The 12,024-nt window shown below is 43.9% G+C and overlaps 1 protein-coding gene across 1 annotated transcript in view; it reads left to right on the top strand.

Annotated features, from left to right (window-relative positions):
• crybg1a (crystallin beta-gamma domain containing 1a) overlaps positions 1-12,024 on the top strand; it is an 18,661-nt gene extending 6,637 nt beyond the window's left edge. The window contains exons 3-23 of the mRNA XM_088399872.1: positions 156-1,441; positions 2,211-3,172; positions 3,305-6,240; positions 6,312-6,350; positions 6,434-6,552; positions 6,721-6,898; positions 7,007-7,146; positions 7,308-7,434; positions 7,514-7,549; positions 7,634-7,797; positions 7,900-8,026; positions 8,099-8,244; positions 8,578-8,704; positions 8,789-8,815; positions 9,268-9,380; positions 9,556-9,688; positions 9,774-9,913; positions 10,098-10,221; positions 10,322-10,480; positions 10,711-10,873; positions 11,223-12,024. Coding sequence (XP_088255998.1) covers positions 156-1,441; positions 2,211-3,172; positions 3,305-6,240; positions 6,312-6,350; positions 6,434-6,552; positions 6,721-6,898; positions 7,007-7,146; positions 7,308-7,434; positions 7,514-7,549; positions 7,634-7,797; positions 7,900-8,026; positions 8,099-8,244; positions 8,578-8,704; positions 8,789-8,815; positions 9,268-9,380; positions 9,556-9,688; positions 9,774-9,913; positions 10,098-10,221; positions 10,322-10,480; positions 10,711-10,873; positions 11,223-11,311 — 7,335 coding nt within the window. The 3' untranslated portion in view covers positions 11,312-12,024. The remainder of the gene's footprint in view (positions 1-155; positions 1,442-2,210; positions 3,173-3,304; positions 6,241-6,311; positions 6,351-6,433; positions 6,553-6,720; positions 6,899-7,006; positions 7,147-7,307; positions 7,435-7,513; positions 7,550-7,633; positions 7,798-7,899; positions 8,027-8,098; positions 8,245-8,577; positions 8,705-8,788; positions 8,816-9,267; positions 9,381-9,555; positions 9,689-9,773; positions 9,914-10,097; positions 10,222-10,321; positions 10,481-10,710; positions 10,874-11,222) is intronic.

The following is a 12,024-nucleotide window of genomic DNA, read 5'->3' as shown; positions in this document are numbered from 1 at the left end:
AATTAGCAGACTATTTCAATTAATAAGCAGATTAATCTGAAGCGTTTACAACTTGATTGGTTTTTCTCTTCTTTTAAACAAGTTACATAGGGATCCAAGAGACAACATGCTTTTCTCACCACTTGGACATTTATCTCGTGTCTGTCTTTTGTTAGAATTCCGAGGAGAAAAAGGGCGTGTTGGGCCGTCTCAGTCACTTCTTCAAACCCAAGAAGAGGAGGAGCCGAAGCAGCGAGACTTCAGACACTTCACTCAATGCATCTTCTCCCGGTTCCCCGACGTCCCCCATGTCTCCAGATTCATCTCCGCTGAAGCAGGAAGATGGCTCAAAGACTCCTACCCCCTCCCACAATGATTACAGACTGACCTCCGAGAGTGAGGAGACCCTCAGCCAAAGCTCCAGCCCCAGTGCCTCCAGTGTGGTTTGCCTATTGGCTGATGGGGAAGATGTTCCATTTTCAGACTCCAGCAGCAGTGGCTGTAGCAGCGTGAGGGAGGTTCCTGTGTTCGGCACCTCCAACAGTCAAAGGAATTCAGGAAATGTGACCCCCACTGCATTCGACTTTGAAAACCCCACTCTGCCGCTTTCTTCTGATTCCAATTCAGAGGTGGGATTTGCCGAGTCAGTGGTGGAGGAGGTGAGCAAAAGGTTGCATATGAATTTGGAGGACATCACTGTGGGTAATACCCCAACCAAGCTGCCAACGCTTCAAATTCCCTTTCCCAGTAACGTCGCACCTCCAAAATCACCTAACTTAACTTCCATAAGCTTGGCGACGTCAAAAGCATCAGTAAAAGTTGGCGAACATGTCCACAGCACGACCTTAACGGGAATAACGTTGGGCTCAACTAACCTCATCTCAACTCAGGAGGGTCCTCCAGATGACGGCGGGGAAAATTCAGCACAACCTATTGCATCTCCTACTCACCTCTTCAAAGCCATATTAGTTGATACCTACCTGGGAGAGGAGGAGAGAATTGGGAAGGAGGAGGTAACAGAAGATCGGATGAAAGAAGAGGAGGAGGGTTCCACACCACTTTCGCCTCCCGTGCTAGCAATACCTGTCACAGTATTTCCAGAGAATGACTCCATGACTCAGGGGAGCCCAGGCGCCACAAGCAGCTTGCCAGAGTTGTCTTCCTCCTCCTCCTTCTCCTCCTCCTCCTCCGCGCCAACTCCCGATCATTTGCAAATTATTTTACGGCAGCCCGAGGAGCCTCGCACTGGCAGCGACTCAAAGAAACACCCCTTTAAGGAGAGACAAGGGTCAAAAGTAACTTGTGTGACACGCAAGACTGTGAATCTGCCTTCAAAGCCCAAGCATGCGGCCCGTGAAGTGCTCAGTAACCCAGAGATAACTTCGGAACGGAATAAGCAAGTGCCAGAGGAAGACGCCGACAATTCTTGTTTGAAGACAGGACAGGAGCAGACAAACAACTTGTGAGTATTTTTGATTGTTTGTGTTTGAAAGGCTCCTTTGAACGGAGTACACAAAAGCAGGTGGGTCCATGCAACCTGAGCTTTGGATTTTCCTGCGCTATTGTACCAGAAGGGAACAACAGACACCGACGGAGGCGCTGAAATATTTATATTGTGAGAGTCTAATTAAACAGAGTGATGACAGTTTTAAAACAGTTAAAGCGCAAGATGTGATGTAGTTAACTTTCATTCACTTTTCGGACTCGGCGACAGTGTAAATCGTCATCATTCCTGTGTGGCATTGGTTAGTCATTATAAAACTTGTTGGACAACCCAACTACTGCACATTTGTGAAGAAGCTCCATAGACACTGAGCCAGCTATAAGACTGCAAGATTGTAAATGAACTCAGTGTCAAAAATGAGTTGGACTCGTTTATCTTTTGACTTAAATAAATACACCATGGATCAAGTTCCTAACAGCTTTATCTTAAAAGTTCATAAGTACGAGTGTATTAGTTACAAAATGACGTATTCCCTAAGTAACTACGTATTTGCAATGGCATGGCCCATTCTAAGTAGTTCTGAAAATATTATACCCCTTTTTGTTGTCACAATTCTGCATCGCAAAAATGAATGCAATTTAAAAAAATGCACTGCAACAATTAGAATGGAAACATATTTTTCCTCAAAAACTGCATTATGAGGAATTTATTGTCTTTGTGGGAACTCAGATGTCCATGTTGTCCATATTTATGTATCTACTCTGTCTTCTTTTGTCTTTCTTTCCAGATTACAAAGTCTCCCAAAACACAAATCTAATGAAAACAGGAACGTAGACACGACATCAATTACACCGTCTGATGAAAATGAAGACCAAAACGCGTCGGAACTTTTAATCAACCAAAATTCCGTCTCAGACTCATTTGAAACGGAAGATACCCCTACGACCCCTGACATGCACAGATCCAAACTACAACCTGGACTATCTGGAATAAGAGGCAATGGGACTAAGCAAGCAACGGGCTCCAAAACGGTAGCAGCAGAAAACCGGCGTACCATTGAAAGCATAGCGCGAGCCTCGGCAACAGGAGGCAAGGCCAAAAATGCGGCAACAAAAGCCAAGGGCTCCACCGAGGACATTAAAGTTACACCATCCAGTGATCTACCGCCACTGAAGCAACAAAACAATGAAAAAACAATCACACCATCAAAAGACAAATCCAGCAGTAGTCCTACAAAGTCTAAAATCCCCAAAAGGCAAATATCAGATAGTGAGATCAAAACAACAGAAGCAGATGAATCTTCAGCTATTCCTAAACTACAGAAAACTCCCAAACTAGCTCACGAATCTGTGAAATCTGCAGTGGTGACTCCCAAATGTGTCAGGAAACCAAGTTGTGAGGAAAACAAGGCTGATATTTCTCCTACTAAAGCATCCTGCCGGCCATTGTCAAAGGACCATGATGATGTCATTCAACATATTGACTTGGTGAATGGAGTGAAAGAGGATAGTCAGGAAAAACACGCTTCCTCAATACCAAAGAGCCGGCTGCCTGTTTCATCTCCTAAAAAGTTGAAAAGTGACCTACCTAAATTGAGTGACACTAACTCCAGAAAAACGAACTCATCCCAAGGAGAGTCGGACAAACCCAAACAAGCCCAGAAATGCCCAGACCAGCAAGAAGCAGCAGCACATGTTGAAAGAGCTGCTACTGACATGCCTCCTCCTCCTCCTGGAAGTCCCAAGAAAGGTAAAAAGAAAAAAAAAAAATCTTTCCTACAAAATGGCTTGACATAAAAAGTGGCCTTTTAAGTGGATTAATGTTGAAGCACGTCATGTTATGTAATTTTCTGATTTCTGTTTGTGTTTTTGTGCCCAACAGGAGGCACGCTTTCCCTCAAACCATTAAGTGACATCTTTAAAACAAGACAACGCCAAGAGGAAAGCGACCCCGCCGTCGTCACCAAGAAAGATAAAAAAGACTCAAAGATGACCAAAGAAAAGACTCCATTAAAAAGTTCTCTTCCCCCATCTCCCAGCAAGCTCCCCACAAGAGGCCAAAGGAGCTCCCCCAATATTAAATCCAGGAGAAATCAACAAACTTCAAGCGCTGATTCGGACACTTTACATCCAAACGGTAATACCGAGACAGCTGGCAAACCTGCAGACGCTGTTGATGCAGATCGTTTGAAAAACAGGAACGTTAAATCCGTGTCTCAGCAGGAACAAGAGCACAGTGTGACACTCGCAAATCATTCTTGTGCCAGCCAAACCAAAGAAAAAGCCAGAGGATCCGAAGAGGGCCTCGCTCGTCCTAAAGGAAACATTTCAAAGACTCCGATAGTCAAAGGAAATAGAACAGTGGTGACAGTCACGCTCCAAGACAAAGTTAAACCGGTAAAAGTTAAAATAGCCGAGGTAGCGCCGACCGAGTCGGTACCCAGTTGCGAGGTCAAAGAGCATGAAGACCTACAGAAAACCATATTGGAGCCATTTCAAGATGACAGCGCTGCACCGGAAGTGAAAACAGAGATGGCAAAGGATAATGAAGTATTTTCAGAATCAGCCCGGCCCACAAATGACGCAAAGCTGGAAAAGGGCCATTCAGAAGAAGATTTAGCAGTGGTGCCTCACACTGCCCATGGTGACAACCTAACAGCCTCTCCCCACCTTCAACACCCTCAAGAAAATGCAAATGTACCTCCAATTGAATGTGTTCCAAAAGAGCCTCATTCTGAGCTGAAAACTTCTCAAAACACTGCTGAGGAAACAAAAAAAATTGAGGAACAAATTACAGTTCATCAGAATGTGTTGCCGTCTGCACTGACCACAGATTCAGTCAAAACTACTACAGAAGAGGAGAAACCTAAAGAGGAGCTTGGCAAGGAACCAACACAGTCAATAGACGCAGAGAATGAAGAAGCACCCAAGAATGTTGAGAGTTCGCTAGACAAAGTGGCTCTTTCACAAAAGGAGGGACAAGAATCAAAGTCCAGTGAAAAGCTGAAGCACACAACAGCGATGGGCAACGACTGCATGGGGGAGCTCAAGGCGTTAAGCACAGAGAAAGAAATCAGCCGATCTACTCAATCGACCCAGCTAACATCCAAAAATGTACTTCACAATTCAGAAGAAATAACTGCAGTCTGTGAAAGTACAACCAAGACGTTGGCTTCCCACCAAGCTGTAAATGATTCTTTGAAGGAATGTGCAGCTAAGGGATCTCAGGAGCCGATTAATATATCAACAATGAAAGATCTGGAACCCAAAGTACCGCTAGCTCAGGATGGGGGAACCACCAGTGACAAAGACGAGGAGCAAAGTGAAATTGAAGAGAGTGACACAAATGCTTCATCACCCAAAGGTTTGGGAAATGAAAGTTCACACAAGAGTCCCAACTCTGAAGTTGAAGACCAGAAACCTGTTGGAGTACAATTAAAGAGTGCTGACAAACACGATGGAATTGCTGATACTGCAAATGATGAAAATGCACTTGAAAGCCAACTTTTGGACAAATCGGTGACTCAAAAAGAAACAAATGATTCTCCCCCAGAAGTTTTGGAAGCAAAAGCGCCCCCTGCAAATGAGAATGAAGTTGAGGATGTTACTAACGATGCAGAATCCAGCGTTCAATCTAGCAAAGCAAATAAGATAACAACAGAACCTATCGAGAACAAAGATCCTGAAATGCCTGCCGACTTGTCCACGAGCAAAATCGATGACCGTGAGATTGACGTAAAAGAAAATGCAAATTTGGACAAAAGTATAGAAACAGCGTCTCAACAAAAAAATGAGTCCGAGCTCAGTCTGATTAAGAAAGACATGGCCGCTGATGGTTTAAAACAATTATCCCAAGAAAAGAAAAAGACAACGCAAGAAGCTTCTCAACAGCCAATAAAAGCATTCCTTAAGGACATCTCCCCTCTTCCGCTGAAGAAGGAGTCGCCATCCAGCTGGTTAGACGTGGAACATCGTCACAAACCGAAAAAGGACAACAGACGGAAGGCGGGCGCCTCGGCCAGCGAAGACGATTTGGACCATTTCATCAGCAGCATTAAAGCAGGCGGCATCCCCTTCCCGGTACCTCTAAAAAAGCACCCCTGTAAAAAATCCCCCATTCCCCCTATGCCGGCCATCAAGGAGGATCATTTTGAGAAGACCTTTGATCCCGAAGAATTCCAAATTGGCTTGAGAAAGAAAAGCAAAGCTTTCAAGGACCCATCTCCAGCCATGATGTTAAAAGAAAAAGCCGCTAGCCGGCGAGCGCGGGCCATGGAAAAGCACGAGCCGGTCCATAAAGACCAAAATGAATTACCTGATGAGGAAAAAGACAAAACAAACGTCAAAGTCGGGATACAGGTTGAGCAGAACAATGGAGAGGGGCCCGGAAAGCTATCTTCCCGATTAGAAAGGTTATCCATCCTCTCGAGCTTGCTGAGTTCCCCCCGTTCCACCAAGAGGAGCCAAGAGGAAACGGCAGCCGCCGACCAAAATAACAAACAGCAGAAAAATGTGCCCTCACTTGGAAAACAGGAAGCAGTTGACGCGACCTTTCCTGAACATCAATCGGATAGCAAGGGCGTGACTCCCGAAGACGCACCCTGTGAATCAACCATAATTCCCGCCCCCTCTCCTCTGCCTTTGCTTTCACAAACGAAACCAAGAGAAGAGTCAGATACTGACCAGGACTCCACAAGGGCACCCGAAAGCAAGTCGGATCCGGAACCACTTTATACTATGGACGAGGCCTTAACGCCTAAAGTCAATAATGCTGAGCTACCTCCACCCACCAAATACATCCCGAAGAATCCTTCAAAGGTAGGCAGTGGATTATTTTAAGGAAGTTCTTGACTTCAGTCGTTTTCCTTCATTTTGATATTTCCTTGCAGACACCTGTGGTCAAAGGGGTCCACAAAAGACCTGCAAAGGTACAAGTGATTATTATTATCATTTTTTTTTTTTTTTTTTTGCACATTTCTCTTGATGAGTAAGCCCTTGTGTCCCGCTCCAGCTTTTCATACACCAATACGACAACTTAGAAGGTGAAGTCTACGAAGTGTGTGGTGACGTGGAGGATGCCACGCAGATGAAACTCTCTCCTGTCATCTTGGTGCGGGCCATCAGAGGATGGTAAACTGGCTGCTTTTTCGCCCCCGTGTCCTATTTTTTTTTTATGTTATGTTTGATACGTTTGCCAAAAGTTCCGTTTTAGTCGGAACATTAAATATCTTGCCTTTGTAGTGTAATCAATTACATTTAGAATTTGTAAATTATTTCGTCACATTGTTTTCAATTTAGTTGGCTCCTGTACGAACACAAGGGCTTCCAGGGTCGTGTCATTGCCCTGGAGGAAGGTCACACAGATCACCTAGCGAACATTTGGGCCGACGAAGGCGCCCCAACGACTCTGGACGACAAGGGTCAGCCTGTATCCGAGACACCCTTGACCATCGGTTCTGTTCGACTGGCAGTAAACGTAAGTTGCTAACTTGAATCTGGCTATCCAACCATTGCTTCCAGTTTCCATCTCAAGTGTGACTGGACTTTTGTCATTATTAATCAGCAAATATTGTATCTGTTACAGGACTATAGCCAACCCAGAATTGACTTGTTCACGGAGGTAAATGGTTTGGGAAGGGTGTCATCTTACTGCGATGACACTCTTGAAATTGGCTCCTTTGGAATCCCCCAAGCCACTGGTTCCATCAAGGTCCATTCTGGAGTGTAAGTGGACGTTAACTGTTGCCTGATTGAAGATCTAATCTTGTGTCGTTTGCATGATCTAAGTGCAACAAGGGATTGTTATTATGAGAAGACGGTAAAACTAGTGATTAGGCGCCCGTAATAACTGCGTTGTTTTTATGAATCGACTTTGTCTCGTTTAGCTGGCTGGTGTACAGCGATCCGGGCTTCGGAGGTATGGTAGGAGTGCTGGAAGTCGGCGAGTTTCCTTGTTCGCAGACGTGGGGATTCCCTCAGCCCTTTGTTGGCTCTCTCAGGCCCCTTCGGATTGTAAGCATTGACTGTGCATGGAATCGCATTGTTCTTTTGTTTATTGGTGAATTCCAACAGCCTCTGCCTATTTTTACAGGGAGCGATAAGGGTGGAACATCCTGAAGAAGTCAAGGTTTGCATTCATTCTGTTCATGATGTTGGAAATTGTATCTACTGTCACTCATTCCAGTTGATTTCCTTTTTTTGTCTTGTTCAGGCATTCGTGTTCGAGAAGGCCAATTTTGAAGGACAGTGTTTAGAGGTGGATGGTGACTTGTACACGCTGCAGAGTGTGCAAGAGGGAGAAGCAGAACAAAGCAGCTCTGGTGGAACGAAGAATACAATCTCCACAGTGGGGTCCATCAAGATACTCGGTGGCCTGTGAGTATTTGAGGTCATCCATGCCAATCGGGTGGGATAAATAATAGAAAGGTCCAACTGTTGGACTATGTGACATCATTTCTCTGCGCTTTTGTCTGGTAGCTGGGTTGGTTATCAAGAGGAAGATTTTGAGGGTCAGCAATACATCCTGGAGGAAGGGGAATATTCTCACTGCAGCCATTGGGGCGGATCGGAGGATGGTCTATTATCCCTTCGGCCCATTAGGACGGTAAGCTTTATTTTATTCTTGAGTGCCTTCATTGAATGTGAATGGATCATGAGACAGAATATTTTTGTGTAGGATTTCCTATCCCCACACATTAAATTGTTCAGTGAGCCCAACTTGGATGAGCGGGGGCTGAGTGTGGATCTAATGGGCCCCGTTGTCAACATGCAGGAAATCGGCCATGCCATCAAAACCCAATCCATCAACGTCCTGAGTGGGGTGTAAGTCAAACATGATATTTTGCTTTTTATTTTCCACTTGTAAACAGAAATGCTCCCCACGTACTGACTAAGGGGACAAAACTGCCGCTGTAGACTTTAGAATCGACATTCAGAGGATTGAGACAGTAAAAACATTAAGGCGTAACATAAATTGTTTGGGATCTTGTCCTCTCATGCAGACGCTTGGAATTTAAGGTGTGTGCCAGTCTTCTTAGAAATGTAGCTAAGAGTTTTGTCGCTTTTCAAACTTGACACACCTTTATGATGCAGACAAACAGCCCCTGAGGATACATATCAAAATAAGATGGTTTTTTTTTTTCTTCTTGGTGTCAGCTGGGTGGCATTTGAGAATTCTGCATTCAGCGGCGAGCTTTACATCCTGGAGAGAGGCCTGTATTTGTGTCCAGAAGACTGGGGTGCCCAGAATTTCAAGATATCATCCATTCAGCCAGTTTTCAATGTAAAGAAAAAAATTTCCATTTGAATCAAGAAGTCACTTTAGTTTGAAACCCTCATTCACATTCTCTCACTTTTTAATTTACAGGAAACATTATTGGAATCTCGGTTCAAGGTATGTTATGTAACCATTTCCCCTCCTTTCTAGTAAATGAACAAAAGTATTGCATTGTACAAAATGTTAGGGTGGGTCTGTGGGAATTTGTAGCCATTCATCCAGAAGGACGCTTGTGATGTCACAGGTCGCAAATGTCGGTCAAGAGGGCGGAGCTATAACAATCTCTATTGCTGTGTGTATTTGGGCCAGAACAGAACAGATTCCGTGCGGAAAGCCAATTATCCCAAATGTCACGCTGACATGAAAAAATACAATTCATCAGGCTAGTTTTTTGATGGCTTATGTGGTCTAATGGGGTTCCTTGTCCAGGGTCAAAAGAGGCAGCCATTTTCAACTATTGACAATGTATTCAATTGACTTTTTTATGCATTTTTTTTGTAAAATGGGAGGATACTGTAAGTTTCAAATCCCAAATGTGTGAAATCTAACTGTATAAAACCTCTATCCAGGTGAAGCTGTTCTCTGAGCCCCATTTTAAGGGTCAACTGGTGGTTCTGGAAGACACCGCAGAAGCTTTGGATGAGGACTTTGTGCCCAGGTCCTGTAAGGTGCTGGATGGCAGGTACGCAAGCCACAACCCAACAGATAATGTTTACATATTTGCAAGATATAAATAATGTAGGTCACATAAACACAATGTGACAACTACATTTGAGGCAGCGTAAATTTTCAAGATATTGGAAATGCAAATAACACGTGGTGTACAGTATCTATAATCATGTTTATTTCACACTCAGCTGGATTGCATACGAAGGGGGCAACTTCACTAACAACATGTACTTGCTGGAGGAAGGAGAATATGCCGACACTGAGTTGATGGGCTTCCCGTCCTCAGACGTGAGGATCCGTTCCATGCAAACTGTTGCCCATGTGAGTGCTTTCGTTTCTTGTGTTTGTGCGGCGGGTTCGTATCATATTGCACGTGAGTCATAAAGCTCTCCGCTATCTTGTGCAGGAGTTGTCCCTACCCTCCCTCTTGCTATTCAGCAAGGTGGCTTGCGCAGGTCGCAGGGTGGTGCTGACTCGAGGGACTGTCAACTTACACCGAGCAGGATTGTTTGCTCACGTACGCTCTCTGACGGTAGAAGGAGGAATGTAAGTACCGACTTATTTATTACTAACAAAGCGCTTAGTTTTGACTTGCTGCTGACTTAAATCCAAATAATAATGCTTTTTTTTTTAATGATCCAGAATATGGTATCGAGTCGTCGAATGATTAATACTACAAAGACTTTTTCACATGGCGTTCATGGCGTTGTTTAACATTTGACCCTATTAGCTGGGTGTTGTACGAAGGCAGCAACTACCGCGGTCGGCAGCTCCTCCTTCAGCCGGGTCAATTTGTCGACTGGTGCACGTTCAGTGGATGGAAGGGAATCGGATCGTTGCGGCCATTGCGGCAGGTAGTGAGAGACCTTCGATGCCAAATGTCATCATCTGTCTTGCGCAATGTGACACTATTGTTCAGCTAACTAAGTCGATGTTGATGTGTTTCACCAACAGAAACAGATCAGTATCCGTTTGCGGAACAAGGAGACGGGATGTCTGATGTCATTGACGGGGGCGCTACAAGATGTCCACCTGATGAGGGTGAATGCTATAGAAGACACTGGTGGCGATGAGCAACTCTGGTTCTATCGAGATGGTCAGCTTATCTGTAAAGTAAGCATGCCTAATACTGAATACTTAATGTGCTTCTTAAATGCAGGACATCACTATTTTTGGCTTTCTCTCTTGAGCAGGATGTGTTTGAATTTTGTAGACACTAAGCAGATTGTTGTGGTTGTGCAACAAATGCTCGCAAGGAATGTTGAATGATCAGTTCAGAATATTTACAATATCTCTCGATGGCCCCAAAAACGAAGTCGTTTGCACCGTTTGCATTGTTGCAGCTGGCCGAGGACTGTGGCCTGCAGACCTCAGGAGACATGGTGATGGCAGGTAGTCGGCTTTGCGTGTCTCCAGAGAGAGGAAAAGACAACCAGCTGTGGGATATAACCTCGGATGGTGTGGTGCGCTGCCACTTCCAACCTGGCCTGGTCCTTGAGGTCAAAGGTCAGATTCCCCTGTTGTTGCTGAAACTGGAATTAATGGAAACTGGAATAATGAAGTCATTTATATGATGTGTGTACAGGCAGGCCGTGTTTTCAGTAGCATTTTAATATTCTTAACACATATTAAATACATATTAAAAGCTAAAAGTTATTTTTAATGATATTTTTTAATTTACTACCATTTAATTTAAGGGCTTAATTTCCTGATGTATATTGGTACTTGACCTATTCCAATGCAACAGCACCACCTGCTGGTAAATGTGCAGATCTGCCAATAACACATTCCTTTGAGCTTTTTGAAATAACTTCATGACTAGTAACTTAACATAACACTCTGGTCTGTATCATAGGAGGTCGCCAGTACGACCAGAACCAAGTGATCCTCAACACGTTTGTGGAAGGAAAAGCAAACCAAAGATGGACACTGGAGGTTTTGTAACACTCCGGGCCATGCTGTGGCCCACCAACGTGGCTCTGCTCGTGGAGCACACAACCACTCAGTCCTGAGTGGGACTTTGCACAAACATTGCACTCTTGTAGCATTTGGACCCTTCTGGAGGAGGGTCACCATGTTCTGACAATGTTCTATACAGTTATCGTTAACTTAACACTTTTGTTCATATTTTTTGTATTATATCAGCAAAAGAAGTATGTTCTTATTTATCTAGCATTGTGTTGATATGTTGCATTGCTCGGAGCAAAACGTCAGTTCCATCTTAATGTGGTGGCTCTCCTGACTTTATGGTACGTTAACGTCTTTACTCCATGGTGTCTGTTTCCTCATCTCATGTCGATGGACGCAATGAAGTCTAAACTCCAAAGATATATTTTATTTACTACATATTTCGTCACTGCTGTTGATAATATTGTAAAGCGTTGTTAAAGTTTTAACACTGAATGTGATTCATATTATTTGTAGATTAGATTAATTTTCAATCAGACAAATTTTGAATCAACTGTTGTAAATATGTAAACATAAAAGAGAAAATACCTGTTATGTTCCCGTGTATCATTTAACTCTATGATGCACTTTGTCGCCATGATTGTAAAGAATTTGAATGTGAAGTCTAACCATGCATTTGTTAAAGATTGAGTTGGGCTCACTCTGCTTAACTATTTGAACTTTGGCTCAATTAAATGGAAATTCCTAGA

Source organism: Syngnathus floridae, chromosome 16, assembly GCF_059516105.1.
Source record: "Syngnathus floridae isolate MCC-2025c chromosome 16, RoL_Sflo_1.0, whole genome shotgun sequence".
NCBI classification, from domain to species: domain Eukaryota; kingdom Metazoa; phylum Chordata; class Actinopteri; order Syngnathiformes; family Syngnathidae; genus Syngnathus; species Syngnathus floridae.
Note: the sequence above shows the minus strand (reverse complement) of the source record. Positions and strands in the feature narration are given on the sequence as shown.